Source organism: Eretmochelys imbricata, chromosome 11 (assembly GCF_965152235.1).
Source record: "Eretmochelys imbricata isolate rEreImb1 chromosome 11, rEreImb1.hap1, whole genome shotgun sequence".
Taxonomy (NCBI): Eukaryota; Metazoa; Chordata; order Testudines; family Cheloniidae; genus Eretmochelys; species Eretmochelys imbricata.
The window spans coordinates 62,878,407-62,906,138 of NC_135582.1; the positions used below are offsets into that span (position 1 = coordinate 62,878,407).

Below are 27,732 nucleotides of genomic sequence, written 5' to 3' on the forward strand. Positions count from 1 at the left end.
TTTAGTCCTGCAGTCGGTCCTATTGAACCGTCTTATGGTGAGCAGGCAGGCGATACGGATTGCTAGCAGTCGTACTGTACCATCTTCTGCCGGGCAGGCAAGAGATGAGGATGGCTAGCAGTCGAACTGTACCATCTTCTGCCGAGCAGCCATGAGATGTGGATGGCATGCAGTCCTTCTGCACCGTCTGCTGCCAGCCAAAGATGTAAAAGATAGATGGAGTGGATCAAAACAAGAAATAGACCAGATTTGTTTTGTACTCATTTGCTTCCCCCCCTCCCCTGTCTAGGGGACTCATTCCTCTAGGTCACACTGCAGTCACTCACAGAGAAGGTGCAGCGAGGTAAATCTAGCCATGTATCAATCAGAGGCCAGGCTAACCTCCTTGTTCCAATAAGAACAATAACTTAGGTGCACCATTTCTTATTGGAACCCTCCGTGAAGTCCTGCCTGAAATACTCCTTGATGTAAAGCCACCCCCTTTGTAGATTTTAGCTCCCTGAAGCCAACCCTGTAAGCCATGTCGTCAGTCGCCCCTCCCTCCATCAGAGCAACGGCAGACAATCATTCCGCGCCTTTTTTCTGTGCGGATGCCGTACCAAGGCAAGCACGGAGGCCGCTCAGCTCACTTTGGCAATTAGGAGCACATTAAACACCCCACGCATTATCCAGCAGTATATGCAGCACCAGAACCTGGCAAAGTGATACCGGGCGAGGAGGCGACGTCAGCGCGGTCACGTGAGTGATCAGGACATGGACACAGATTTCTCTGAAAGCATGGGCCCTGCCAATGCATGCATCATGGTGCTAATGGGGCACGTGCATGCTGTGGAACGCCGATTCTGGGCTCGGGAAACAAGCACAGACTGATGGGACCGCACAGTGTTGCAGGTCTGGGACGATTCCCAGTGGCTGCGAAACTTTCGCATGCGTAAGGGCACTTTCATGGAACTTTGTGACTTGCTTTCCCCTGCCCTGAGGCGCATGAATACCAAGATGAGAGCAGCCCCCACAGCTGAGAAGCGAGTGGCGATAGCCCTGTGGAAGCTTGCAACGCCAGATAGCTACCGGTTAGTTGGGAATCAATTTGGAGTGGGCAAATCTACTGTTGGGGCTGCTGTGATGCAAGTAGCCCACGCAATCAAAGATCTGCTGATATCAAGGGGAGTGACCCTGGGAAATGTGCAGGTCATAGTGGATGGCTTTGCTGCAATGGATTCCCTAACTGTGGTGGGGCCATAGACGGAACCCATATCCCTATCTTGGCACCGGAGCACCAAGCCGCCGAGTACATAAACCACAAGGGGTACTTTTCAATAGTGCTGCAAGCTCTGGTGGATCACAAGGGACGTTTCACCAACATGAACGTGGGATGGCCGGGAAAGGTACATGATGCTCGCATCTTCAGGAACTCTGGTCTGTTTCAAAAGCTGCAGGAAGGGACTTTATTCCCAGACCAGAAAATAACTGTTGGGGATGTTGAAATGCCTATAGTTATCCTTGGGAACCCAGCCTACCCCTTAATGCCATGGCTCATGAAGCCATACACAGGCAGCCTGGACAGTAGTCAGGAGCTGTTCAACTACAGGCTGAGCAAGTGCAGAATGGTGGTAGAATGTGCATTTGGACGTTTAAAGGCGCGCTGGCGCAGTTTACTGACTTGCTTAGACCTCAGCGAAACCAATATTCCCACTGTTATTACTGCTTGCTGTGTGCTCCACAATATCTGTGAGAGTAAGGGGGAGACGTTTATGGCGGGGTGGGAGGTTGAGGCAAATCACCTGGCTGCTGGTTACACGCAGCCAGACACCAGGGCGGTTAGAAGAGCACAGGAGGGCGCGGTATGCATCAGAGAAGCTTTGAAAACCAGTTTCATGACTGGCCAGGCTACGGTGTGAAAGTTCTGTTTGTTTCTCCTTGATGAAACCCCCCGCCCCTTGGTTCACTCTACTTCCCTGTAAGCTAACCACCCTCCCATCCTCCCTTCGATCACCGCTTGCAGAGGTAATAAAGTCATTGTTGCTTCACATTCATGCATTCTTTATTCATTCATCACACAAAGAGGGGGATGACTACCAAGGTAGCCCAGGAGGGGTGGTGGAGGAGGGAAGGAAAATGCCACACAGCACTTTAAAAGTTTACAACTTTAAAATTTATTGAATGCCAGCCTTCTTTTTTTTGGGCAATCCTCTGTGGCGGAGTGGCTGGTTGGTCAGTGCCCCCCCCCCCACCGCGTTCTTGGGCATCTGGGTGTGGAGGCTATGGAACCTGGGGAGGAGGGCGGTTGGTTACACATGGGCTGTAGTGGCAGTCTGTACTCCAGCTGCCTTTGCTGCAGCTCAACCATACACTGGAGCATACTGGTTTGGTCCTCCAGCAGCCTCAACATTGAATCCTGCCTCCTCTCATCACACTGCTGCCACATTTGAGCTTCAGCCCTGTCTTCAGCCCACCACTTACTCTCTTCAGCCCGCCACCTCTCCTCCCGGTCATTTTGTGCTTTCCTGCACTCTGACATATTTGCCTCCACGCATTTGTCTGTGCTCTGTCAGTGTGGGAGGACAGCATGAGCTCGGAGAACATTTCATCTCGAGTGCGTTTTTTTTTTCTTTCTAAGCTTCATTAGCCTCTGGGAAGGAGAAGATCCTGTGATCATTGAAACACATGCAGCTGGTGGAGAAAAAAAAAGGGACAGCAGTATTTAAAAAGACACACTTTATAAAACAGTGGCTACACTCTTTCAGGGTAAACCTTGCTGTTAACATTACATACATAGCACATGTGCTTTCGTTACAAGGTCACATTTTGCCTCCCCCCACCGCGTGGCTACCCCCTCAACCCTCCCCCCTCCCTGTGGCTAACAGCGGGGAACATTTCTGTTTAGCCACAGGCAAACAGCCCAGCAGGAATGGGCTCCTCTGAGCGTCCCCTGAAGAAAAGCACTCTATTTCAACCAGGTGACCATGAATTATATCTCACTCTCCTGAGGATAACACAGAGAGATAAAGAACGTATGTTGTTTGAATGCCAGCAAACATACACTGCAATGCTTTGTTGTACAATGATTCCCGAGTACGTGTTACTGGCCTGGAGTGGTAAAGTGTCCTACCATGAAGGACGCAATATGGCTGCCCTCCCCAGAAACCTTTTGCAAAGGCTTTGGGAGTACATCCAGGAGAGCCGCGAATGCCAGGGCAAAGTAATCCTTTCACATGCTTGCTTTTAAACCATGTATAGTATTTTAAAAGGTACACTCACCGGAGGTCCCTTCTCTGCCTGCTGGGTCCAGGAGGCAGCCTTGGGTGGGTTCGGGGGGTACTGGCTCCAGGTCCAGGGTGAGAAACAGTTCCTGGCTGTCGGGAAAACCAGTTTCTCCGCTTGCTTGCTGTGAGCTATCTACAACCTCATCATCATCATCATCATCTTCTTCTTCTTCTTCTTCTTCCCCAAAACCTGCTTCCGTATTGCCTCCATCTCCATTGAAGGAGTCAAACAACACGGCTGGGGTAGTGGTGGCTGAACCCCTTAAAATGGCATGCAGCTCATCACAGAAGCGGCATGTTTGGGGCTCTGACCCGGAGCGGCCGTTCGCCTCTCTGGTTTTCTGGTAGGCTTGCCTCAGCTCCTTCAGTTTCACGCGGCACTGCTTCGGGTCCCTGTTATGGCCTCTGTCCTTCATGCCCTGGGAGATTTTGACAAAGGTTTTGGCATTTCGAAAACTGGAACGGAGTTCTGATAGCACGGATTCCTCTCCCCATACAGCGATCAGATCCCGTACCTCCCGTTCGGTCCATGCTGGAGCTCTTTTGCGATTCTGGGACTCCAACATGGTCACCTCTGCTGATGAGCTCTGCATGGTCACCCGCAGCTTGCCACACTGGCCAAACAGGAAATGAGATTCAAAAGTTCAGGGTTCTTTTCCTGTCTACCTGGCCAGTGCATCTGAGTTGAGAGTGCTGTCCAGAGCGGTCACAATGGAGCACTCTGGATAGCTCCCGGAGGCCAATACCGTCGAATTGTGTCCACAGTACCCCAAATTCGAGCCGGCAAGGCCGATTTAAGCGCTAATCCACTTGTCAGAGGTGGAGTAAGGAAATGGATTTTAAGAGCCCTTTAAGTCGAAATAAAGGGCTTCATCGTGTGGACGGGTGCAGGTTTACATCGATTTAATGCTGCTATATTCGACCTAAAGTCCTAGTGCAGACCAGGGCTATGAAAGGATTTTAAAAAAATGTTTTTCTGAATTAAAAAAAAATCCTGACAATTTTCATTCTGATAGGATAAATAAAAATGATTAACTTTGAAATGTCAAACTTAATAGGTAAATTCATGGTGTGTACTTTGCTTTGTTCTTTTTAAATTAGTTGTCAAACATTCCATCTGTGCCAGTACCTCTTTTAACAATGTAGATTTGATGGGAGAGGCTGCAAAGTTATGCCTCAGCACCTTGAGGCATCCTTCATCCTGATCAGTGTATTGGTATAATCAACCCATGTTTAAGTTTGGTGCTTTAACACATTGATTTGATGGTGCTTAGCACCTTGAGTGAGGCATTGTCAGATGCCCAGGTTGATCTGTCATAGAAGATACTCCACAATTCCAGACTCTGTCAGCTTTGCCCTTGGCTTCAGGCAACAACTGCAAGAGGTTTCCAGTTTCTTGTTGGGCCCACATGTTCTGGAGGAGGAATGCAGAGGGGGACAAGAACAGGACTGGGCGAAGAAGTGGTGGGGAGACTAGATTGGGATAAGGAGCCTGGGAGAGGAAGGTTAGGAGCTGGCTGTACGAGGGGACTGGCTTGTCAAGAAGACTGGGACCCCAGAGTGGAAACAGAGCTGCCGGGGACAGTAAGACTGAGATCTGATGAAGAGCTGTGAGGGAATGGGGCAGGAGACTGGGACCAGGAGCCTGCGGAGGGAGTCTCCGACTAGGAACAGTGTGGGGTGGATGAGAGACTGAGATGGGATGAGAAGGCTGGTGGGAGGACTGGGGCTCGCTGGTCAGGGAGACTCTGATGAAGGTTTATGGAGGAAAAGTAGGACTGGGAGCTAGGATAGTGGGGAAGACTGGGACTCAGATGGGCAATAAGACTGACTGGGATGAAGAGTCCAGAGAAATTGAGATTGGGACTGTCTACATGAATAGGCTGGAATTAGGAGTTGGTTTGGGGCTGGGGGAAGACAGGACTGAGGCAGGGACAGGCTGGAAGGAATGAGAGTACAAGGGATCAGGCTTGAGGGGAACGTGCAAAAGAGTCCGTAACCATTTAAATTATTCTCCCCATAGAAACAGTTTTGAACCAAAGAGTCTTCAGTCTCAACATTTGTGTTATCAGCAAATATCTGTGGAATCCCCAGCAAAGCATGTGACTCTTCCCCTCTGGTGGCTGTTCCACATAGAGGATGAGAAACTGCTGCTGTTGTCAGTTACTCCATTAGTTCATGTGACGGAAGTCTGTGGGGTGGCTTTGAAGGTTACAGCCATGATGATGGCCTATCTGGGTGTCAATGCCACATGGTGTAATTTGTTTTTCCAGTTTGCTGTTCTAAAACCCAAGGAAATTGTGCATGCGCGCGCACACACCCCTCCATTAAAAGAATGGTTTTAAAGTGGCAGAAAATGCCAGAACTGTGGTTGCCTGTGGAGCGTTAACATGGTTCCCTTAAGGCTGCATAAGTGACCTCAGTTCTGACATTTTCTAACTTTTGAGTACTTGACTTTGCAACCTTAACATTCTTTTTATGTAGTTTTTTTTTCTGTGTAATTACTAATTACATTGTGCAATCTTAATATATGCATATGGATTCAATATGACTTTGTAAGTGTATGGCCTGATCCTTTGTTTCCTTATGCAAATTTTTTACTTTGTATCATTCTGTTTTACCATTTGAGTTATGTAGTGAGAAAAAGGGTTCAGAGAAATTATTAAACCCACTTTGTTAGTGGTGCTCAGGTCAGTTTGGTTTGAAACAGCAGCAGCATAGCAGGTAAAGTTAGGGTGCCACCGGGAATCAGTGGCATTTATAAGCTCAACAGTTAGACCAAACGGACTCTTGCCACAAAGTCCAATTACATCTACAAATATGAGATATAAAATTAATCCAGAAGCAGTACTCCAAAATGATATGGAAAAGTTTTCGTCTGAAGATTAAAGACTTTTGGTGGGATTTTCAAAAATGACTAATGGAGTCAGATATTCAATTTCCATTGAAAGTCAGTGAGAACTGGATGCCTAATACCCTCAGACATTTTTGAAAATCCCATCCTATATGGTCATTGCTATATGCCGTGCAGATGAAGTTAATGTATCCTGTAGAGCTAATAGAAAAGGAGGACTTGTGGCACCTTAGAGACTAACAAATTTATTTTTTAAAGAAATTTCTGTGTGCTAAGGACCTCTGGGGCAGAGCCTCAAACTGGGTCTGGACCTCTGGATCCTGGGTAAGCAGTAGTCAGTAGGCCAAGTAGAGGGTTGGAGCATGGCTGCTCCTGTGAACCCTGCAGACTTGCGTTCAAGGCCTGTGGATCATGACACAGAGGAGACAATCAGCAAGATTCGCACTTGAATCAACCAAAGCTTCAGGAGCACTTCCCATTAGACTGGCTTTCCAAATGGCAAGTCTCATAGTCTCCTCCACAGGATTACTTCCTGAAATCAGTTTGCATATGAGGAAACTGATGAGGTTTATGCTCCAGGTCTAGAATTACTCTCCAGATGTAATGAACGGGAGGGTGTGGGTTCCCAACAGTTTGATATTCCATTAAATGGTAGTTCTAGAAATCCAGTCTGACTTTAAAGACAGAATTCACTATTCCAAATAAAAAATTACCAAAATGGATGTGATCAGGAACACCTTATAGCTGAGGGAACCTGGTCCAGCTCAGATAGGAAACAAATACATTTCTTAGCATTGAGGACAGCCCTTCTGGCCTTTCAGAATACAGTAGAAACTCAGAGTTACGACCACCTCCGGAATGGTGGTTGTTCATAACTCTGAACAAAATGTTATAGTTCTTTCAAATGTTTACAACTGAACATTGACTTAATACAGCTTTGAAACTTTACTATGGAGAAGAAAAATGCTGCTTTCCCTTTTTTTGAGTAGTTTAACTTTATACTGTATTTGGTTGATTTTTTTTGTTTGTTTTTGTCTCTGCTGCTGCCTAATTGCGTACTTCCAGTTCCAAATGAGGTGTGTGGTTGACTGATCAGTTTGCAACTCTAGGTTCAACTGTAGGATACGAAGCATTTATATTCTGTTCATAGCATAAAAGGAGGATGAGTCTTTGAGGATCAGGAATCATATCTTGATCTTTCTTGGATGGGACCTGAATCTTGTGATTCAGGCATATACTGCTCTTCCTGTTGAGCCCTAGAATTCAATAGATCCATGCTTTTCTTTGTAACAAAATCTGCTTCACAGTCATCAGCACCTCTGCTAGTAGAATATGTGAAGAACAGTACCCTGTGTATTACATGATGAAAAGATAATACTCCCTGGCTTAATATTCAAGGTCCTTTCCTCCTTGCAAAGAATATGTCTTCCCTCCATGTTGCCCAGATCCAAAACATCTGCAATGGACACATTCTTTGGTAGAGAAAATCTGCCGAGTTGCAGTTTGGGCCTCATTTACGTTTCTGAGACACTGCAAACTGAATTTCCAAGCCTTTGCATATGTATCCTGTGCGAAGAGAGTGCTCTGGCCAGTAGACCCAGATGATGGACCAGATTCTGCATTCCAGTGAGCTGTGCTTAAGGGAGACAGGTGGAGTAAGGGGCACCTTTTGGTCGTCCTCTATATTTGGATCAGGTACCTGCCTCACCCTCAAGTAAGTTAGAGCAGTAATTAAACTTCCTATCTAAATTCTGTCCTCATTTGGCAACAGTGACAGATCTCATAGATCAACATTCAAGGCAGAATGTGGGATGAGACTGGTCAATGCCAAAACAGCAAGCATTTGAAAGAAAGCAAAAACTTATTACAGATGCCCTAAGTTAAAATACTACCGGCTTGGAGGATAAATGACACTACAATGTGATGCAGCCAAGAAGGGACTAAGGGTAGCTGTGTTGCAGAAGCTGCCGATTGCATACACCAGTAGAGTTTTGGTAGAAACTGCAGAAGGGTACATCCAATTAGAAAAAGAATGATTGGCTGCGGTATTGGGGTAGAGTGATTCTACCAATATGGTCACCCTGTAAAATAATACAATCAGACCACAAACCACTAGAGACAGTTATGTTTAAGCCTCTCCTTAGTGATTCCAAAAGGTTGTAGTGCATATTGATGTGTCTCCAGCATTACTAAGTAGAGCTCAGATACTATCTAGGCTGTTTGCTAGTGTTGTTTGGCACAGTGAGGCAGAAACTTGTGCCAGGCATTGGGGAGATGCTAGCACTGGGAGACAGTGCAAGATGATTAGGATGCTGTCCATCAATATGATGCACTGTCTCACATAATTTGCATAACTGAGCATGTGAGAAGTGCTATAAACATATGTTTAATTGCTTTACTTTATAAGGGCCAAAGTGCCCAAAGTCTTGTTGGATTGAGCTCTAACTCATTGTGGTTGGGGCATTGAAACTGTCCCAGATATATAGACTGAGACAAAGGGCTGGTGGGGATAGGAGAATACCCCTTTATGGTTCCCTTCTCATCTGCTGGGCAGTGGCAGCAGGGCAGTCTGGGAACACCAGGACCAATGCTGCTCCCACTCCCCCAAACACTACATGAAGCAGAAGCCCCTCTTTCCATGAGTGGAGCCAGCCCTCTGGCACCCAAGTCTTTAGCTGTTGGAGTAGCCAGCATGTTTCCACTACACCCATGATCAGTGATGAGCTGCCAAAATCTTAACAAACGGTTCCCTCCTCACCCCAGGAGGAGGTCGATGCCCACCCCTGCCCCCGGGACTCCTGCCCCATCCAACCCCCCGCGTTCCTTGACACCTCCCCCAGGACCCCTGCCCCATCTACCCCTGTCCCCTGACTGCCCCCAGAACTGGGCAGGAGGGTCTCGTGGACCACCGTAGTGGGTGCCCACACCACCCCTAAGAGCCAGAGGGACCTGCCGGGGAACGAGGTGGGGAGTCCTGGCATTGTTTACCTGGGGCAGCTCCCAGGAAGCATCCGGCAGGTCCCTCTGCCTCCTAGGGGCGGGGGAGCGTAGCTGGGGGGGGAGCAGAGGGAGCGGCCGCTCCCCCCACTGATTACATCAAAAGTGGCGCCTTAGGCACCGACTCCGGAAAATTTGGTAGGTGCAGAGCACCCACCGGCAGCTCCCCGCCCCGCGCCCGGCCCCCAGCTCACCTCACCTCCGCTCCGCCTCCGCCCCTGAATGCACCGCCCCGCTCTCCTTCTCCGTGCCCTCCCCCCCGGCTTCCCGTGAATCAGCTGTTCGGCGGGAAGCCTGGGAGGGCTGAGAAGCAGGTGGCAGCTTCCCACTCAGGCCGAGGGTGGCGGAGGTGAGCTGGGGTGCGGAGCGGTTCCCCTGCGCCGCACCCTACCCCAGGTTACCTGCTGCGGTGCGGGCGGTCCTCCTCACGCCCCCCTCGCCCCCGCTCACCTCCGACTCCCTGGGCCTGAGTGCGAAGCCACCTCCTGCTTCTCAGCCCGCCCTGGCTTCCCGCGTGAACAGCTGATTCGCGGGAAGCCTGTGGGGGCAGAGAAGCAGAGCGGGGTGGTGCATTCAGGGGAGGAGGTGGAGCTGAGGTGAGCTGGGGCCGGGGGTGGGGCGGGGCGGGGAGCTGCTGGTGGGTGCTCTGCACCCACCAAATTTTCCCCTTGGGTGCTCCAGGGCTGGAGCACCCATGGAGTCGGCGCCTAAGGGGCCACTTTTGGCCAGTTAAATTTAGAAGCCCTTTTAGAACCAGTTGCCCCTCGCAGAACAACCGGTTCTAAAAGGGCTTCTAAATTTAACAACCGGTTCTAGTGAATCGGTGCGAACCGGCTCCAGCTCACCACTGCCCACGATCCCCTCTAGTATTAGGGCTGTGTTTTATTCTTTTTCCTCATCTCTTTGACAGAATGGGGACTTTTGCGGAGGGAGAAGGAGTTTTCAGGCAAGGAAGTGTGGGAAGGATAAAGGGTGAGATTGAGTTGAGAAAAGATGAGATGTGAAAGAAATAGGGGATAGTCCTGCCAGGACATTAGAGGCTTTGAAAAGAAATGTTAAAAGAGTTACTAAAATAGTTTGAGTTTGTAAATGAAAGTTGAGTAAAGAACTAATATAATAGTTAGGAAGAGGGGTGATTAAGGTTGATAGATAATCTGTAACATGTTTTTTCTCTCTATAGACTTCAAGGTCCTGGGACAGGCACTGTGTCTGTGTGTTGTTTTGGTATGAATAATAAATATAATACTTATTTGAAAACAATAATGAAACTAACCATACATTGGTCAGTTAGATCCAGTGGAAACAAAACGCATAGAATCAGTTTATATTAATTTTAAGTATTGTATACATTAAAAACAAATGAAATCATACTAATGTAAGACTAACATAATGAAAAGGAGTACTTGTGGCACCTTAGAGACTAACCACTTTATTTGAGCACAAGCTTTCGTGAGCTACAGCTCACTTCATCGGATGCATACTGTGGAAAGTACAGAAGACCTTTTTATACACACAAACCATGAAAAAATGTGTAGTGGTAAACACCCATTTTTTCATGGTTTGTGTGTATAAAAAGGTCTTCTGTACTTTCCACAGTATGCATCCGATGAAGTGAGCTGTAGCTCACGAAAGCTTGTGCTCAAATAAATTGGTTAGTCTCTAAGGTGCCACAAGTACTCCTTTTCTTTTTGCGAATACAGACTAACACGGCTGTTACTCTGAAACTAACATAATGGAAATTCAGCCAGTGAGTCAAATTCCCCCAAGTCTAAAGTCTTTCGTGCCTCAAAATGCAACAGCTGGAGACAGCTGTCTTGATTCTTTTAATTTCCTAGGTTAGAAAAAAATGATTCAAGGATTTCAGCTAAAATCATAAAATTACAGTGATTACATCTACATTTTTGTTTCTGTTTTTAAGAAATACCACACAAAATCTTTCTTCTTTTTTTTTTTACAGTGATTTGTTATCCTCCGATTATGTGGAGATTCACTATGAAGACGGAAAACCACAATTTTCGAAGGTACATATATATATTAAATAACAGAGACTTATTCCCCTCTCCCCCATACAATGATAATGCAGTAAAACACAAACTTTCTTTGTTTTTTTACAATATTTATCAAATACCAGAAGGCATTTACCACATATCTCAAGGAATTGTGATCTTGTCTAGCTGATGAAGATTCTTCAGCAGATGACTGGAGCAAAGTTGTAAAAAGTGTGGGCAGTTAGCCGCAAACGAAAGTGCCAAAGATGAAAGCTACACTTTCTAAAGTATAATTTTTTTCAGTTGCTCCCACACCAGAGGTCACCATCACTAAATTCTTCATTAAACATTTACCAGTCCTTCGCATAAAGTGCAAGACTAAGTTGTAATGGAAAGTCAGTAAACAAACTTACAATGGCTTTTCTTTGCAAGAGTGTTTATAAAACCATGAATCAGAAAAATACATACTGAGTGAAATTCACCCCTCTTCAGAATGTCAGCAGAAAGCCTATGCACCACTTAAGTTCTCAAATTAGAGCTAAAGTAGAATTTAAGCAGTGCATAGGCTTTGGACAGAGATAAATTTCAACCTTGAGAGAGAGGATTGCATGACCCTAGTCCTTTGAGGAGATGGGGGAACAAAAATAGATAAGTTTTTGTTTGATTTAGATAGCACAAGGGAAGATTACTATATTACTGGGATGTAGAATAGCAGAGAGAAAGGAAGGATATAAAATAAATGTTAAGGCAAGAATGTCTTTGTTTAAGTTAACTGAACTCTTAGACTTTTAAAATAGCTATAAATGTCAGAGTATAGTAGAAGTTGCAAGTCACTATTCATGAAACTTGCCTCTGTTCAGAGGGCCAGAAGGACAGCACAATATGTAAATCTTACTTTTACGCCCTCTAAACCAGGTGAATTTCACCCTTTATGTGGTTGCTATTTGTTTGGTTGCTGTATTTCCATTTGCTTAATCTGACCTCCTCATTGAGGATCTTAATTAGAGTTCAACTATAGTACCTTTTATTCTAATGTATCAATTTATACTCTGTTCCTTGGGAAAAATCATTTCATGCAGAATATCAAGGGAATTGCTTAGTTTTGTTAAGACATTACTCAGGAGAGCAGGCAAAAATGCTAAAGGAAGCAAGAAAACTATTCCTTCTGGCTTTTACACAGACTCAAGCAACTGTCAGCTACAGCACTAGCAATGAGCACTGCGGTTGCTGAATCATGAGTCTAACTGGAGGATTATATTAGAACTTTAGACTCAGCAAATGGGCCACCTTTGCATGCTGCAGTAATTAGAGCCAAACTTTCTGAAGGATATTTTCTGAGTTGATTGACTTAGAAACACTAATAGGGCTCTTGAGGTCACATGATCCACAAGAGGCATAATTAACAAAAGTAAAGGAAATATAGGGATTTTTTAATCTGCTCAGTCTTTTTTAGATATATTTGACAAATGGCAAGCTGTTTATTTCTTGGTGAATATAGAGAAGTGAAATCTTGATGAAACCATCTCTTTCTAGAACTACAGTGTATAGCTTTATTATAGGGGTGAAAATAACCAGGACCAAATTGTGATCTCCTCACTCCCATGAGTAATCTTTTTAAATTTCTTGGAACTACTTGTGTGAGTAAAATAATCACAATTTAGCTCTTAGGAAGAACTGTTTAAATAAGCCCAGTTCCATGAACACCAGAATACAGGCCAGTGCATAATGCATATATGGGTAACTGTCATGTAACAATGGTTATTTACTTAATTTTGTTAGAGTACATGAACTAATTGTGCACAGTAAAGGTTGTGCTATACCTGTTCCAGATTCTGAACAGAACATTTCATAAAATAAACAAGATACAAAATGAAATTGCTGCTGATGTTTACAGTTCACTAAAAAGCATTACATGCCTGGTGATTCCTTAGGGTACATAATAGGTTAGAACAATTGGAAGAAGCAGTGTGACAACACTGTATTTACACTTTTCCCAATAAAACTATTGTAAGCACTTCTTTTCACCTTGATTTTAGCTAGGATTGTTGTTGACAGATATTAAAGGCCAGGTCGTTAACTGATGTAAATCAGCATGAATCCATTGCCTTTAGTGGAACTACTTTGACATGTACTAACTGAGGATCTGGCACTGAAAGCTTCTACATTCTTCAGCACTTTCTCTTACATGTTCACTCTCTTTAAAAGTTTAAATTGAGACTCATGTTTTCAGTGTAAGTATATAAGGCCTAAATGGTTTCTAGGTTTGCTCTTGCTGCCAGCCTTCTAATAATAAAAATCAAGTGCCCTGTACTTGTTTACTGAATTGAACTATTCACATGAAATTAAATTCTGCCACCCTTATTCACAATGAACAGTCTCTTAAGCCTCTAGCGGTCCCATCAAAAAATGGCTCACGTGGCTCACATTAATTTAGGGATTAGTAATTTTGCTATTCAGTAATAAGGATAGAATTAGATTTTAAGACTATCAGACTATAAATAAGGGATACAGATTTTGTTCCAGTAATTTGTTGGTATTTTTGCAGTTCCCTAAAGTATAGAATCCATAGGGTATTCTAAAGGTTTTAATTTTTCTTTTCAAAGACTTGACTGCTTACAGTCAAAATTAAATATTTATTAATACTACAGTGCTGCTCTTGTTTCACTGCACACAGAAATTAAATAGAAAGGATTTGGGACAAGGAAAAAGATCATTTATATATTGTCACCGAGATTGTGTTTTTTAACACCAAAGAATATTTTGACAACATTTCTGTCATTTTTTTCCATCTCTGTTGCTGGCTCCCATATTTCCCTCTTGCTTATTATGTTGTTCTGCTTCTCAGTTGGGTTTCTTTTTGTCCCCTGAGTTTATTTGATATTCTCAAACAATCAAAGGTCTTAATTTCTCTCTAAGATTATTCAATTTTGTCTTGCCTTAATTCAGGCCCTGTAAATTTGGGAAGAAACATCTTACATTCTCCCCATCACTGGGCATCCAAATAAGGGCCAACTACAATCTGTCCACACATTTTATACGGTATGCCATGGAAGAGGCCTGAGGCCAGTCTTTGAAGAGTGACAGTAGATGTGCCTCATTTCCAGAGCACCGTTCTGTGCATGAAATGAGGCAGTGCTCCTATGGAAATAGTAGTATGCATAGTGTAGTTAGAACTGTGTACTAATGGGAGCTGGTCAGGAAGTGCTAAAAAATTTTCAGAAATTTTCTGATGGGGAAAAAAGCTCTGTTTATGTGAGAGGAAGTAGATGGTGACAAAGTAGGTGATGGAGACTGTGCACATGTTCATCAATGAAATTGAAGAAATAGTGCTGTTTGGCCATGATTATGGCAGAGCTGAAGGAGAACAGAACAAATTTGTCATGGATGAAGCTCATATTGCCATTTCTTGTCTTGCTTCTCGCTTCTCCTTGTGTGTGAAGGTTAACTATTTACTCTGTAAGTTCTCTGAGGCATGGACTTTGCATTTATATCTGTTTATGAAGTGCCCAACATACCTGTGGCTCTTTACTAATACATTTTATTTAAGGTCTGGGTTTTGTGTCAGTATTGTCTACTGATACGTACAAATGTCATCATCATAGTCAAATGATCTGCTCCTTGTTTATTTTACTGTCACATATTTTTATGTTGAAAAATCAAGTTTTTACTAGTGTTTACCTCAGTTTGCATAGTAGAGACAATACAGTTCTGAGTTTTTGAGCAGTATTCTCTTCCTTAGTCATGCATCAGTAACCATATTGTTTAATTAAAGTTCCAATTATATAAAGTTTCATTCTTGAAGACTTTTTAGCAAGACAATCTTAAATTTGACTTTCAGATTCGAGGCAGAGCTTATGTGGGTTAGTGTTTAAAAAAATAATTAAAAATACTTGTAATTTCAACAGTTTTGATTTGGCCATCACTGAGAAATCATAAATATGGATCCCTATAATACCACATCTAAAGAATCATTTTTGAGAGGGAAATTACTCTTTAAGGAAACAAAATAATTAATGGCATTGTGACTTAAAGTAAGGAAAGGCCAACCTTTGCTATGGCTGGAAGCCATATATAAATAAGTAATAAGAAAAGAGGTACTTGTGGCACCTTAGAGACTAACCAGTTTATTTGAGCATAAGCTTTCGTGTACTTTTTTCTAAGCACCGAATATTTTTCCCCTTATTCGTGATGAGGAGACTCAATGGCTGTTAATGTAAGAGACTCTTCCCTTGAAATGTCTTCACCTGGTGTGTAGGATCCATTTTTCAGTTAGAATTAAATGATAATCTAATGTATTTATTTTTTTCTTTAACATCTTTAGGGTGGAGAGCACTGTTACTATCATGGAAACATCAGAGGTGTCCAGAACTCCAAAGCTGCCCTTTCAACATGTAATGGACTTAAGTGAGTGCAAATTTTCATTCCTCCAAAGAGACTATATTAACTGCTTGCTAGTCTTGGATTCCTGTTCTTGGGTCTCATCTCTTGGCATGAGACAGACTGAAATTCTCCAAGCTTTCAAATTTTTGGCATCCTGAGGTACAGGCAGACCAGTCTTGTTTTAAGAATATTGGCTACTATCTAAATGACTCCTCTAAAGTATTCTCTGTCAACTCCTTGATGACCATGCTCAGCTAAGGAGTTTCTGATTGGCACTGCCATTTTTTAAACTGCTTATATCCTCTGCCCTGTCTATGGATTTTATCTTTTGGTTGATGGCTTCTCTGTATCTTTTGATTTTTTTTTCTGTTTCCTTTAGTTCTTCAGTGTTCGGCAGTTTTTTCCTCAAGACAGGTTCAGGACTGTAATAGTAGAAATGTTCTATGTCAGGAGTGAGGTGCGTTGGCAAGACAAAGTGGGGAAGCCTGTACAGTACAGAGCCTACCTTCTGTATACCTGGCTTTAACCACTGCTATTAATTCATTTTTTAAGCACTAGAGATACTAGAAATTTTTGGTGCTGTCTAGAGAAACCCTTGCAGATTGTAAATACCTAGAGATAAATTGATCAAGGTGGCTGATTAAAATAAATAAGAGGTCAGAAATATGAACAAAAATCAGACTTCAGCTCTTCACATTACTACAGTAGTTCTCAAACTGTGGACTGGGACTCCAAAGTGGGTCGCAACCCCGTTCTAATAGGGTCGCCAGGGCTGGCGTTGAACTTGTTGGGCCCGAGGCTGAAGCCAAAGTCAGAGCCCTACCACCCAGGGCTGAAGCTGAAGGTGGTGGGGCTTGGGCTTTGGTCCCCCTGCCTGGGGCAGTGGGGCTCGGGCTTTGGTCCCCCTTCCTGGGGTCATGCAGTAATTTTTGTTGTCATAAAGGGGTCGTGGTGCAATGAAGTTTGAGAAACCCTGCATTACTATGATTCCAGTATACAGTCATACCAGGAATTATAGTTTTGAAAAATCAGTCTTTTGATTGTTTTTTTATGTAAGTAAATAATGTAAGATAGTATATGGTCAACAGCTCTTTGTTGATTATGTGTATATAACTCAGCTGTGTTTGTTGTCTTCTGCATATTAATTGGTGTTTTAGGAACGACCAAGATCAAATCTTGACTCTTTCCATTGTTGTGTCAAGTATTCTATTACTAAGGATCCTGTCTAGCACAAAATTGATTTTGCAGATGTGCATTACTACTATATTTTGCCAGTTACAACTGGAAATTTTTATGAAGGCTTGTTCACTAGTTTTAAATTGGTCAAATAAATCCAATTGTACTAAGACCATTTGTTGGATTAAAATTATTCCCTAGTACTTGTATTGGTCCTAAATCTCTTCCTTTTTCTTTCTAACGTTCCAGTGGCATGTTTGAAGATAGCACGTATGAGTACTTCATAGAACCAATGGATCTGACCCACAGTGCAGTAAGTTTATACTGATTTGTAATATTTTTGGTTTTGTTTATTACAGAGATGCCTAAATGTCAGTATGTTTCTGACAAGTAACTTTCAAATCTGAATTATTAAAGATTTATTTTTAATTCCATGTTTTAACTTGAATTTTCTAATCTTAAATTCACTTTAGATTTGGGAATAGGCCATTCATGTTGGTGGCTTCTAAGGGCTTATTCCCATGGTGAATGATTTGTGGACTATAAAAGTGTTTACCAATTTCCTCTACTTTTTGAGCTAGTTGATCCTATCATTGACTTGGTGAAAACCTATGTTTTGGAGCTGAGGTCAGGCACTCTATATAGAGTGTTGCAGCTGGATAGTTGTCGCAGAGGATTGTAGTGCCTGTATGCAATGGCTCTGATACAAATAGATGAATAAACTGAGTCAGGGTTTAGGAATATATTTACCCAAATATCTTCTTCACACTCTGAGCCTGGTCTACTTAACTTGTGGCTCTCTTTAAGTATAGTATGTATGTACTGTTGCTCCTGAAGGCATTGATGTAAACAGAGCTATTTACAAAGGCTAGTTTACAAATTTCAGCACAATAGTCCAGGAATGTTTCTCCTGTGGGATACTTCTGCACTTGCATTTGATTTCCAAGAGACATTTTTGGGTTTTGGGTATCCAAGAGACATCAAGATGAGGATTTTCAGGCTCTGTATCTTGCCTGGCACCTCATCAATGCATGATAAATTACACAAAATGCTGTAATTTTTGTTGGTTTCTTTTGAAACCTCTCTTGGTAACAGTAAACATGACAACAGAGTCCCGCAAAGGAACTGCAAGATCATTAGTCTGTGTGTGATAAGTAATACTTTCAGAGAATACTGTATAGGATAATACACTCTTTGAATATCTTTTGAATGATCTGTTGTGACTTCCAGCCCAAAGATGCTTCAGGTAATGTTAATCCTAGTTGGAATGATAGTCCACTGGAAAATAATTTAGGAACCATTTAGTGTGGCAGCTGGAGCAAGACTCCTTGTTACAAAGCTACATACTGTACTTAAATGTAACCTATATATGACACTGGCTATTGGTTGAAAACTGACCGTATGTTGAGCTGTAGCTCACGAAAGCTTATGCTCAAATAAATTGGTTAGTTTCTAAGATGCCACAAGTACTCCTTTTCTTTTTGCGAATACAGACTAACACGGCTGTTACTCTGAAACCTGTCATTGTGGATCTGGTAACCCCTCCTTAATTAGGAGACATACAATTAGGATATTCTTCGACTAGGACAGTAAAATTTCACTTTTTATGCTGACACTGCAATACAGAGCTTGAGGCAATGGAAAGAAATAATTAGGGTTATTTTTAGACTTTGTAAAATGACTGTAATTTATGGAAGATTTTAAAATATCTCCTCTGCCACCTCTGTGTGTCCAGGTGGAAGTTTTAAAGAGCATAGAGGATAGTTTGAGGCAAGGGTATTGTTCTCAATAAAACTACTTTCTTTTACTGACCAAAATAAAATGCCTGTAGGGAGATTTTCAGAGCCATAAATGGCAGTGAGGCACCCAACTTGAAAGTCAGTGCAAGTTAGGCACCTGATCGCCCGCTTCGGGCATAATACCTGAGATAGATGTCCACACCAGTTATTTGATTGCGAGTGTTGCTCTCATTGTTTTGTTGATTAAGTCCTTTGGGATACCTTAAGAATGGAAGGCAGTATATGAAACTAAATCATATTTACTGTACATGTGCAGTTTGAATTTTTGAATATTTTACTTCCATGTTTTATACAAATCTCTCAGAAGTTACACAAAAATAGCATTCTGTCTTTTCAAAAGCATTGTTTGCCTTGATAAGGTCAAGTGATGGAATGACAAGGGAGAGGAGACCGAGATCCATGAGGCATGTATTAAACTGTGAGATTTATCAGATTTATCATTTTAAAAGGAGAAAACTTCAAAATACTTATTCTTTTTTGTCCTATATATAGATTTACGGCACTGTGCATTAATTATGTTGAAAGAGACATAAATCTTACTGTTTTTTCTGTTAAGTTTCAATACAATTAAGTAGCTAGTCTTTGTGATTTATAATAGGCATATCTTTATTTTTGACCAGGTGCAGGAAGACTGTATCTAGGTATATGTATGTATGCAGAGGGTAGAATTTGGATTCTTGAGATAATACTGCCTACTCTATTAATGTCTTCTCTCTGAGGATCTCAAAGAGATTTATAACCAATGAATTAATCCTTATGACACCATTTGTAATGTAGATGATAAATATTGTCTGTGTTTTAGATTAGGAAACTGAGGCAGAGCAGCCAAGTGATTCACCACACAGCCAGTCAATAGCTGAGACAGGATTAGACATAGAGGCAAGAAGCCTGATCCACCAATCCTAATGAGAGACTTGTCTCACCTCTTCTGGCCCTGGAGAAAGATACAGCATTGTTAATCAGGAGCTTGTAACCTGCTCTGGGAGAGAGTTTTCCAAATAAGGCCTTCTACAATTGAAGAGTACATCATACTAAATTGTGCAGGCTTTCATGTTTGGATTAATATTCTAAGAATCTAATGCTTAGAAGTTATCCAGGTAAAGTATACATAGCACCAATGTAAAGATGTTACATTTATGTCAGTGGATATTGCTATTTCCTTTCAGGAAAAAGAACAAATAAGATATCAATCTACTGTAATAAGTGCATCTTTCTTTTCATTTGGCATTGCTAATAAGTTGAAAATGTTTTTATACATTCTATTTTTTTAGAAAAGCACAGGCAGGCCACACATCATCCAGAGGACTTTGGGAACACAAACCTTGAGGCAAATGAAGAATGCTGGTATGTATTGGTTACATTATGTTTTCAGTAACAAAAATAATTTTAGTTGTAATGTAAATAGTTTGAGGTTCAGGTTAATTGAGCCTATGTTAAACTGCTGAACTATTAGAAGAATAAGAAAAAAGACCATTATCAAGTTGACTTCTGTATACCAAGTTTATTATCATCACATTGAATTTCAGAAATGTTAAAATTGAACTGAAATGTTTTTACCTATCAAGACCTGTGTTTAGGTTCTTCTGGCAGAGAATAGCTGTTGGTTTCATCACTAGTACTTTAATAAGCTGCTATTTTTTGGATGCTAGTGATTGTCATCAACACATGAAAGAGAAAAAGCAAAACTGTATGGTCAGGTCTTAGCCTCTTTATGTCCCTTTTTAGTGCATGTTTAATTTGTAATTTTAAATCTATTCACGTACTTTGTTATTTGTATGGGATCCTTAAAAGTTATGAATTTTAAAGAATGCTTTGCAATTCACCTTTAAAAGGGAATATTTGTGAATTAGGTGTTCTTAGTCCATTTCCCACTGGATAAGTGTCCACATCACAATGATTTCTATAATGTTTTATCGAATGTTCTTAGAATTTCACTAAATTTTTTAACTTTTGAAATTTTCCATCTTTTAATTTAGATACAGAGAGATATTAATTAATCTCACTGTAAACAGTTTCCATGGTTACAAGGGTTTAAACTGAATGTGCTCCAGTATAAATGCTAAATTATTTAAGTTTTGTTAATTTTATTTTCTTCAGAGACCGAATCTAGTTCTGAGTGGTCCTTCCTGTCTGAGTTACAGTGGCTCAGGAAAAGGAGAAGAAAGAGGGCCGTGAGTGTAAGTGTGACACCAAGTTAAGACCTATGCAGTGCTGCATAAATTTCCAAATTCTTTAATTATAAGTGAGCATTGGTTCTTAGAAAACAAAATCCTTTGGATGTTTGAACCAAAGTTTAAAATATCTGTCTTTCATATTTTTATAATACAGTACGGTTTTCCACCAAATGACACCATTATGTTTGAACCTGAATGTACAAAATAAAATAGATATAGTTTATAGAGTGATAGCAATACCGTGTACAGTTTGAACAGAAATTTGATAGTGAAAGTGTGATTAAAATTTCAGTGATCATTAAGGCCTGATACTACTGTGGACCGAGTACAACCCTGACTACTATATAGATGCCCTCTCCTATGGTCACATGGCTCATTAAGTAGTATGGACAAAGCCAAAAGTAATAAATGTGTGATCCAAAATTGGGTTGGTTAGAAAAAAAGATACGGACAGTTCTCACAGTCTGCAGACACAATACACATTATAACTAGTTTAGGTACATCAGTATGGACTTCATTTTGTCTACATACATTTGCTTGTGGCTTGTTTTAGCTTTCATTAATATTAATTTGTACCCATTTGTCTGTATGAGATCAGCTTTCTCCTCGGAATATACAGCACAATGTGTGGGGTTTCAAACCCTACCATTTTTAAAAAATCACTTTTTTCCTAGGTCTTGTAAATATTGCAATGGAGCAAGGGGGACGTTGTTTTCTGGGTCTTTCTAAACACTAAGTTCTATGGAAACAATAGCCTTTTCTCTAAACTTTGGCCAAAGAGGTTTGGATCTGAATTTATTCTAAATGAAATGATCCGGATCCTCAGCTGATGTAAATCCATGTAACTCCATTGAAGTTAATGGAGCTATGTCAATTTACACTAGTTGAAGAGCTTTCTCAATTCTGGCAAACTTATTCACTTCGAATAACATGTATGTGAGTAGTCCCATTGAAGCCAGTGAGGGATACAAACTTGGCTCTCCCACTGCTACTAGATACCTAGGCCAGCTGCAGAATTATTTTTAAAAATTACCATCACACTGTCATTTCTCACAATGTATATTTAAATCCAACAGGCATCTCGTGGTATATTTGAAGAGATGAAATATCTGGAGCTCATGATTGTCAATGACCATAAAATGGTAAGGATATAGATTCAGTGGCAGTCTTCCTTGTGATCTGATTCAGAGGCTGGTCCATACCTGTCTGTCTAAGTTTCTATATCTGAGTACCTCACTCTTTGGCACAGATTTTTGGGTGTGGAGAGAGGATCTATACCCCTTCTTGGTAGCAAGATAAGGTAGCTTTGTGCAATGTGGAAAATAAATTACATCCTTTTAAGGGGTGTAGAAATGTACTTCTCCCGCAGAGCAAGACAGGAATAGGGTGACGTGCTTCTGAGGAGTGTCTCTGAGGTGCTGTACCCCTGGGGATACCTAGTGCTAAGCTGAAAGACACTGTGTGGCCCATAGTAGTGAATAATAATACGTAGCATTTTAGACAGCACTTTGAATACTTAAAGTACTTTACAAACATTACCAAATTAATATATATTGTGTATATTAGTGTTTTAATATGTATTATTAGTATTGTATATACGTGTGTGTGTGTGTGTGTGTGTGTAGATAGATAAGATCTATGTTAACATATATTTAACTATGTTAATTGGCAGTACTGTTAGAATTTAAAAATTAAATTCCATCTTTTAAGGATTAAAGAAACAGGCTGAGACCGGTAGGACACAATTTAGAGTAAAAAGCTTTGATATATGGGCAGTAAGATATGCATGTGAAGCTATCTCTCTTTTTTTTTCCTCTTCCTGGTAAATCCATGCTTATAAATAGGCAGGGTAGTGAAATAAACAATAAATCTTGCCATTGGATTAAGCAAGATATGTTACATTTACAAAGAATTCTGCTCTGATTTCTTCTTTTCCTTTAGGAGATATTAAAGAAACTAGATCAGCTGACATTTGCTATTTAAATGTTACTGCTTTCATTAATTGTGCCAAGTAAGATAGGTTATCAAAATGTCAGCACCCTGCCTGTTCAGCAGATTAAATCAGAAAGGCGGTGCCTGGGGAGGAGTATAGAAGTAATAGGTCTCTCAACAGATGTTGTGGTGTGCCTGGGGAAATTCCCCAATTCTCAGGTTACCTATGGGTTGAATAGGCCATGCCCCCTGACTACCACATGGGGCCACAAAACCTGCCCATCTACTCCCTACACCGGCACATTATGTAGTGGAATTCCTGTAGCCTCAAGACTATGGAGTTTTCCCCTTAACTTTGGTCCTGCTGCATGTTGTTCAGTAGGGGGGCTTGATTTGCGCCTCAGCGTTCTGTAAAATTTAGATGTTTAGAAGGGAACAAGCCTGCAGACTTTTTTTACAAAAATGTATTGAAAATTTCTGTTGACCTCATTTGCAAGCTCAAATTATTTATCCCGTTTATTTTTTTAGTGTTACATGTCTACAGTATATGTGCCTGTAGGTACATATCTTTTCAAGCACTTAGGTTTCAGAAAAAATGAGCAGCAAGTACCTGTTTAAGTGTTATTTTTTAAAAAGCATTGGATAATAACTCAGTAATTTTTTCAATAATACAAGACCGGGCTATCGAAGTGCCGTCTGTTGGTAGCAAGAGCCTAACCGAAATATCTGAGTGCCAAAACCATGTGCTTAGGCCTATAACGTGGACTAAAGGTACGAGTATGCTGCCAATCTCTCGCTCTCTCCCTTGTCTTTCTCTCTCTCTTTGTCCCGTCTCCCCATTTAACACAAACAGTAGAATGTCCGAATTGTCTCCTACCAGATGTTTCTTAATTCTTTAGATGCACTACAAACTCTTGTTCTTTGACTAGAAAAATATATTTAAGACCGTGAAGATGTGCAATACAGCTAAAGGGAAAATTTCACTCTCTGATACACCCTGCAGAATTTTTTGTTTGTAGAGTAGATTGTAGAAGTAGCTCTAAAAGAAGCATTTGTGAATGTACAATATTTACCCTTTAAATTTTAAAGGTTAGAATATGTAACCCGTACATTGGAGAACACTTAATCCATGTGAGTAATTTCCGTGATGCCAATTCATAGATTCTTTACTATATTCTTAGATTTTTAAGGCCAGAAGAAACTGTTGCAATCATCTTGTCTGACAACCTGAATAATAAGAACGTAAGAATGGCTATACTGGGTCAGACCACATGTCCATCTAGCACATTATCCCATTTCGGACAGTGGCCAGTGCTAGATGCTTCAGAGGGAATGAACAGAACAGGGCAGTTATCAAGTGATCCATCTCTTGTCATCCAGTCCAGCTTCTGGCATTCAGAGGTTTAGGGACACCCAGCGCACAGGGTAGTAACCGTGACCATCTTGGCTAATAGGCATTGATGGACCTATCCTCCATGAGATTATCTAATTCTTTTTTGAAACCATTTATACTTTTGGCCTTTGTTACATTCCTTTCAACAAGTTCCACAGGTTTATTGTGTATTTGTTTTAAACCTGCTGCCTCTTAATTTCATTAGGTGACCCCTGGCCTCGGTGCACAGCACATCACTGGCACCAGCCTTAGCCCTGCACTGCTCCTTTTCGCCGGTGCCAAAGAAGCGGCAGAAGATGCGGAGTCCTTCTGTACTGAAGGACAGAGGGGCCACGGGCAAAGGACATCTATCAGGCCATGTGCCCGCATTGGGGCTTTCCAGGGTGCCGCTGAGGTTGGACCTCCCAGCCCGGCTCAGGACCTGCCCCCCACTCCAGGCAGCGACAGGGGCTCCCAGCCTATCATGGGGCCTTCAGTGCCCAAACCTGTCCCAACAGCTAAAGAGCAAAGCCAACCGGTGCTGCATGTGCCACACCAGGTGACCAAAGCGGCTCCCCCCCTGGCACCGAAGGTGCAGCATAGCCTGGCAGAACTCTCCCGGTCGCCAAACCACAGACACAGGCCCCTATCGCCATGACCTTGGACCCCAGCACCATGCCCCAGCTCTCCGAGATCTCCACCTACTAGGCGTGGGACTCCAGATTTGAGGTGCCGTTCCCCGTACCAACAGTACCGGCAATCCTCCAGCTAAAGTTCACCACGGTGCCAGTCACCCTCTCCCAGGCAGTCTCCCAGGCGTCGGTCGCTGTCCTGGAGGGGTGGTTCAGGATCTCTGCATCGGTCTCATTCGCCCCAGTACTGTTCCTTGGGCAGGCAGTGCAACTCACCATCATCCCGCCGTTCACTCGCCAGGATCAGCAAACAGACCCAGGCCTCAACAGCCCCGCCATAGTCACCAGAGACTTCAGACTTCAGCCCGTTGCTGAGAAGGGGTAGCTCCCCACCAATGAGGGAGACTGAGGCAGCACCAGCCACGATACTGATGCAGCAGGGACAGTGGGCCCCCCAGTGGTCATACTGGAACCCATGGGGGTGCCGGTGATGCTGGTCCAATACTCCCAGTCCTCCCTGGCCACATCGGGCAAGCCCGCCGTAGCACTGCCGGCACCACAGTTGGGACGCGGTACCAAGGCGGAGGCCAAGGCAGCGCACTGCATCCCGGCACCGAGGGAACCTTCCCCCGCGAAGGAAGAGGACGACGCCCTCCTTCGGGTGGTAAAATCTTCGTCATCATCCCCGGACGAGGCAGTCGCCAGGACACCGCACCCTAGCAGTCCCCCAGACGATTTTAAGGCACACCAGGCCCTTCTTAAATGGGTGGCAGAGAACCTTGGCCTGCAAATTGAGGAGGTCGCTGAGGAGGCTGATGACCTCTTCAACGTTCTCTTGGCCACCACCCCAGCACAGGTTTCATTGCCCATCCACCCTGTGGTCCTCAAGATAGCCAAATCATTGAGGCAGTCTCCCTCCTGTATTCTGCTGACTTCCAAGAAGGCGGAAAAGAAACATTATGTCCCTGCAGAGGGCTTTGAGTATCTATACACCCATCCCCCAGCGGCATCACTGGTTGTGTCTGCAGTGAACAAGAGGGACAGGCAGGGACAGGTTAGTGGAACACCGAAAAATAAAGATGCTAAGAGGCTGGACTTGTTTGGCCGAAAGGCTCATTCAACGGCCAGCTTGCAGTTCCAAGTGTCTAATCACTAGGCCTTGCTGGGACGTTATACCTTCAACCTGTGGGGTTCCTTCAGTAAGTTCACGGAGGCCCTCCCGCAGGACCATGCCCAAGAGTTCACTGTGTTAGTGAGCGAAGGCACAGCAGTGGCAAGGGGAGTCCTCCAGATGGCCTGGGATGCGACGGACTTGGCGGCAACAGTGGTCAAGTCAGCAGTGGCCATGAAACACAGCTCGTGGTTGCAGGCCTCTGGGCTGTCCCCACAGATGCAGGCCACAATCCAGGACCTCCCCATTGAGGGTACAGGGCTCTTTTCTGAGCTAACTGACTCGAGGCTCCATTGGCTTAAGGACTCCTGAGCCACCCTCCACTTCTTGGGCCTACATACCCCTCAGCATCCAGGAAGCCATTCCATCCTCCTTTGCCACAGTCTAGGTCCTGGGGGGCTTCCAGGTCAGGCTCCTACAGGAGGAAGGAGAAGGACAGGGGGCCTAAGAGACAGTATCCATCACCTTCCCATCCAGTGGCGCAGCCCGACCCTCCCAAAAATTAGGGAGGCCAGAAGCAGCCGTTTTGAGGGTATGCCCAGGGATGGCGGCCCAGCCAATGTACTGGATCCATCCCCTTCCTTCTTCAAATGCCTCTGCCCTTTCCGGTCGGCTTGGTCCCACATCACATCGGACTGCTAGGTACTCAGTACCATTTCTTCAGGTTACACCCTGCAATTTATAGCCGACCATCCCTCGCATCTCCCTGCCCCGTTCCTCTTCAGGGATCCTTCTCATGAGCAACTCCTCGTTCAGGAGGTCGAAAAACTCCTGAGTCTTGCAGTAGTGGAAGAGGTTTCTTGGAACATGGAAGGCAGATGATTCTACTCCTGCTACTTCCTAATTCCGAAGGCAAAAGGGGGCCTCAGACCTATCCTGGACCTGCGTCGCCTCAACACGTCTCTCAAGAAGTTGAAGTAGTTCTTCGAGGAGTGTCCCAGTGAGTGCTCCACCTTAGGTGTCTTGATGCCCTACGCTTGTAATCAGAGATTTGTAGTAGCAGTGCCCAGGTTGGCCATGCATGTGTGGCAGCTGTCTTGTGCTGCTCTGGGCGGTTACTTAGAATGCACAGCCAACCATCCCTCAGTTCCTTCTCTGCCGCCTTTGGCTTGAGTCAGAGCGACAGCAGCGCCCCCGTCTATTTCGTAAGTTGCTTATATTCCTACTTTTATTTATCCCCTTTGTCGGTTTTCTTCCGTTTCCGTCCTTATTTACCCACTTAAAAAAACCCAACCAAATATTTATTTATTTCATTTATTTGTTTCATTAGCTTCCCCTTGCCCTTGGTGGGTCTCCACAATGATGACTGAACTACGACCGTTTTCTGTAGACCTGAACCTCCACAGGCATGCCTAGTTCTCTCGGCTTTAAACGTTGCCAGACCTGCAGGCTATCAGTTCCTGTATCGGATGGTCACACTCAGTGCATCATCCACTGTCTCGGGGAAACCCATGTACCACAGAAGTGTCCACACTGCAAGAAATTATCTGCCAGGACACTGAAAGCCACAGACCTCCAACTAAAATGATTAATGATGGAGAAATCCCTCAGGCCAGCCTCCAACCCAGAGTCCAGGACTCCTCCTGGCCTACAGTTTCCAGCAACAGCGTCAGACAAGGGGTCCACCCAAACTGTGTCTAAGGATCCTGCACCTAAGAAGATGACCAAACATCGGTCACAGTCATCACCATGGTGAGATCCCCATAAAAAGAAGTGGTCTCCTGGCAAAAAATGTGCTCCGGTACCGATGGCACCGACAACCTCAGTCCAAGAGGCACCAGGAATGTCCTGTACCGAGACGTTCTGAGGAGCCAAGACACCGACGTGGCCAGGCTCTCACTCAGGTGCATGAGCTAAAGCTAAGCTCCCTAGCTCAGCACTGAGAGTGCCGAAGAAAGCCTCAGCACCGGCTAGTGTAACGGCGCCACCTGCTGCATATACACAGCCTAACAAGACCTCAGCACCGTCAGAGCATACTACGCTGTCATCCATGG

The 27,732-nt window shown here is 43.3% G+C and overlaps 1 protein-coding gene across 8 annotated transcripts in view; it reads left to right on the forward strand.

The window, feature by feature from the left end:
• ADAM23 (ADAM metallopeptidase domain 23) overlaps positions 1 to 27,732 on the forward strand; it is a 176,618-nt gene that overhangs the window by 55,758 nt on the left and 93,128 nt on the right. For all 8 annotated transcript variants that reach the window (XR_013347499.1, XR_013347500.1, XM_077830094.1 and 5 more), the window contains exons 4-9: positions 11,072 to 11,135; positions 15,424 to 15,506; positions 16,908 to 16,971; positions 19,729 to 19,801; positions 20,555 to 20,634; positions 21,708 to 21,773. Coding sequence is in view for 6 of the 8 variants with exons in the window: in XM_077830094.1 (XP_077686220.1) it covers positions 11,072 to 11,135; positions 15,424 to 15,506; positions 16,908 to 16,971; positions 19,729 to 19,801; positions 20,555 to 20,634; positions 21,708 to 21,773 (430 nt within the window). In the remaining 2 variants the exon portion in view is untranslated. The remainder of the gene's footprint in view (positions 1 to 11,071; positions 11,136 to 15,423; positions 15,507 to 16,907; positions 16,972 to 19,728; positions 19,802 to 20,554; positions 20,635 to 21,707; positions 21,774 to 27,732) is intronic.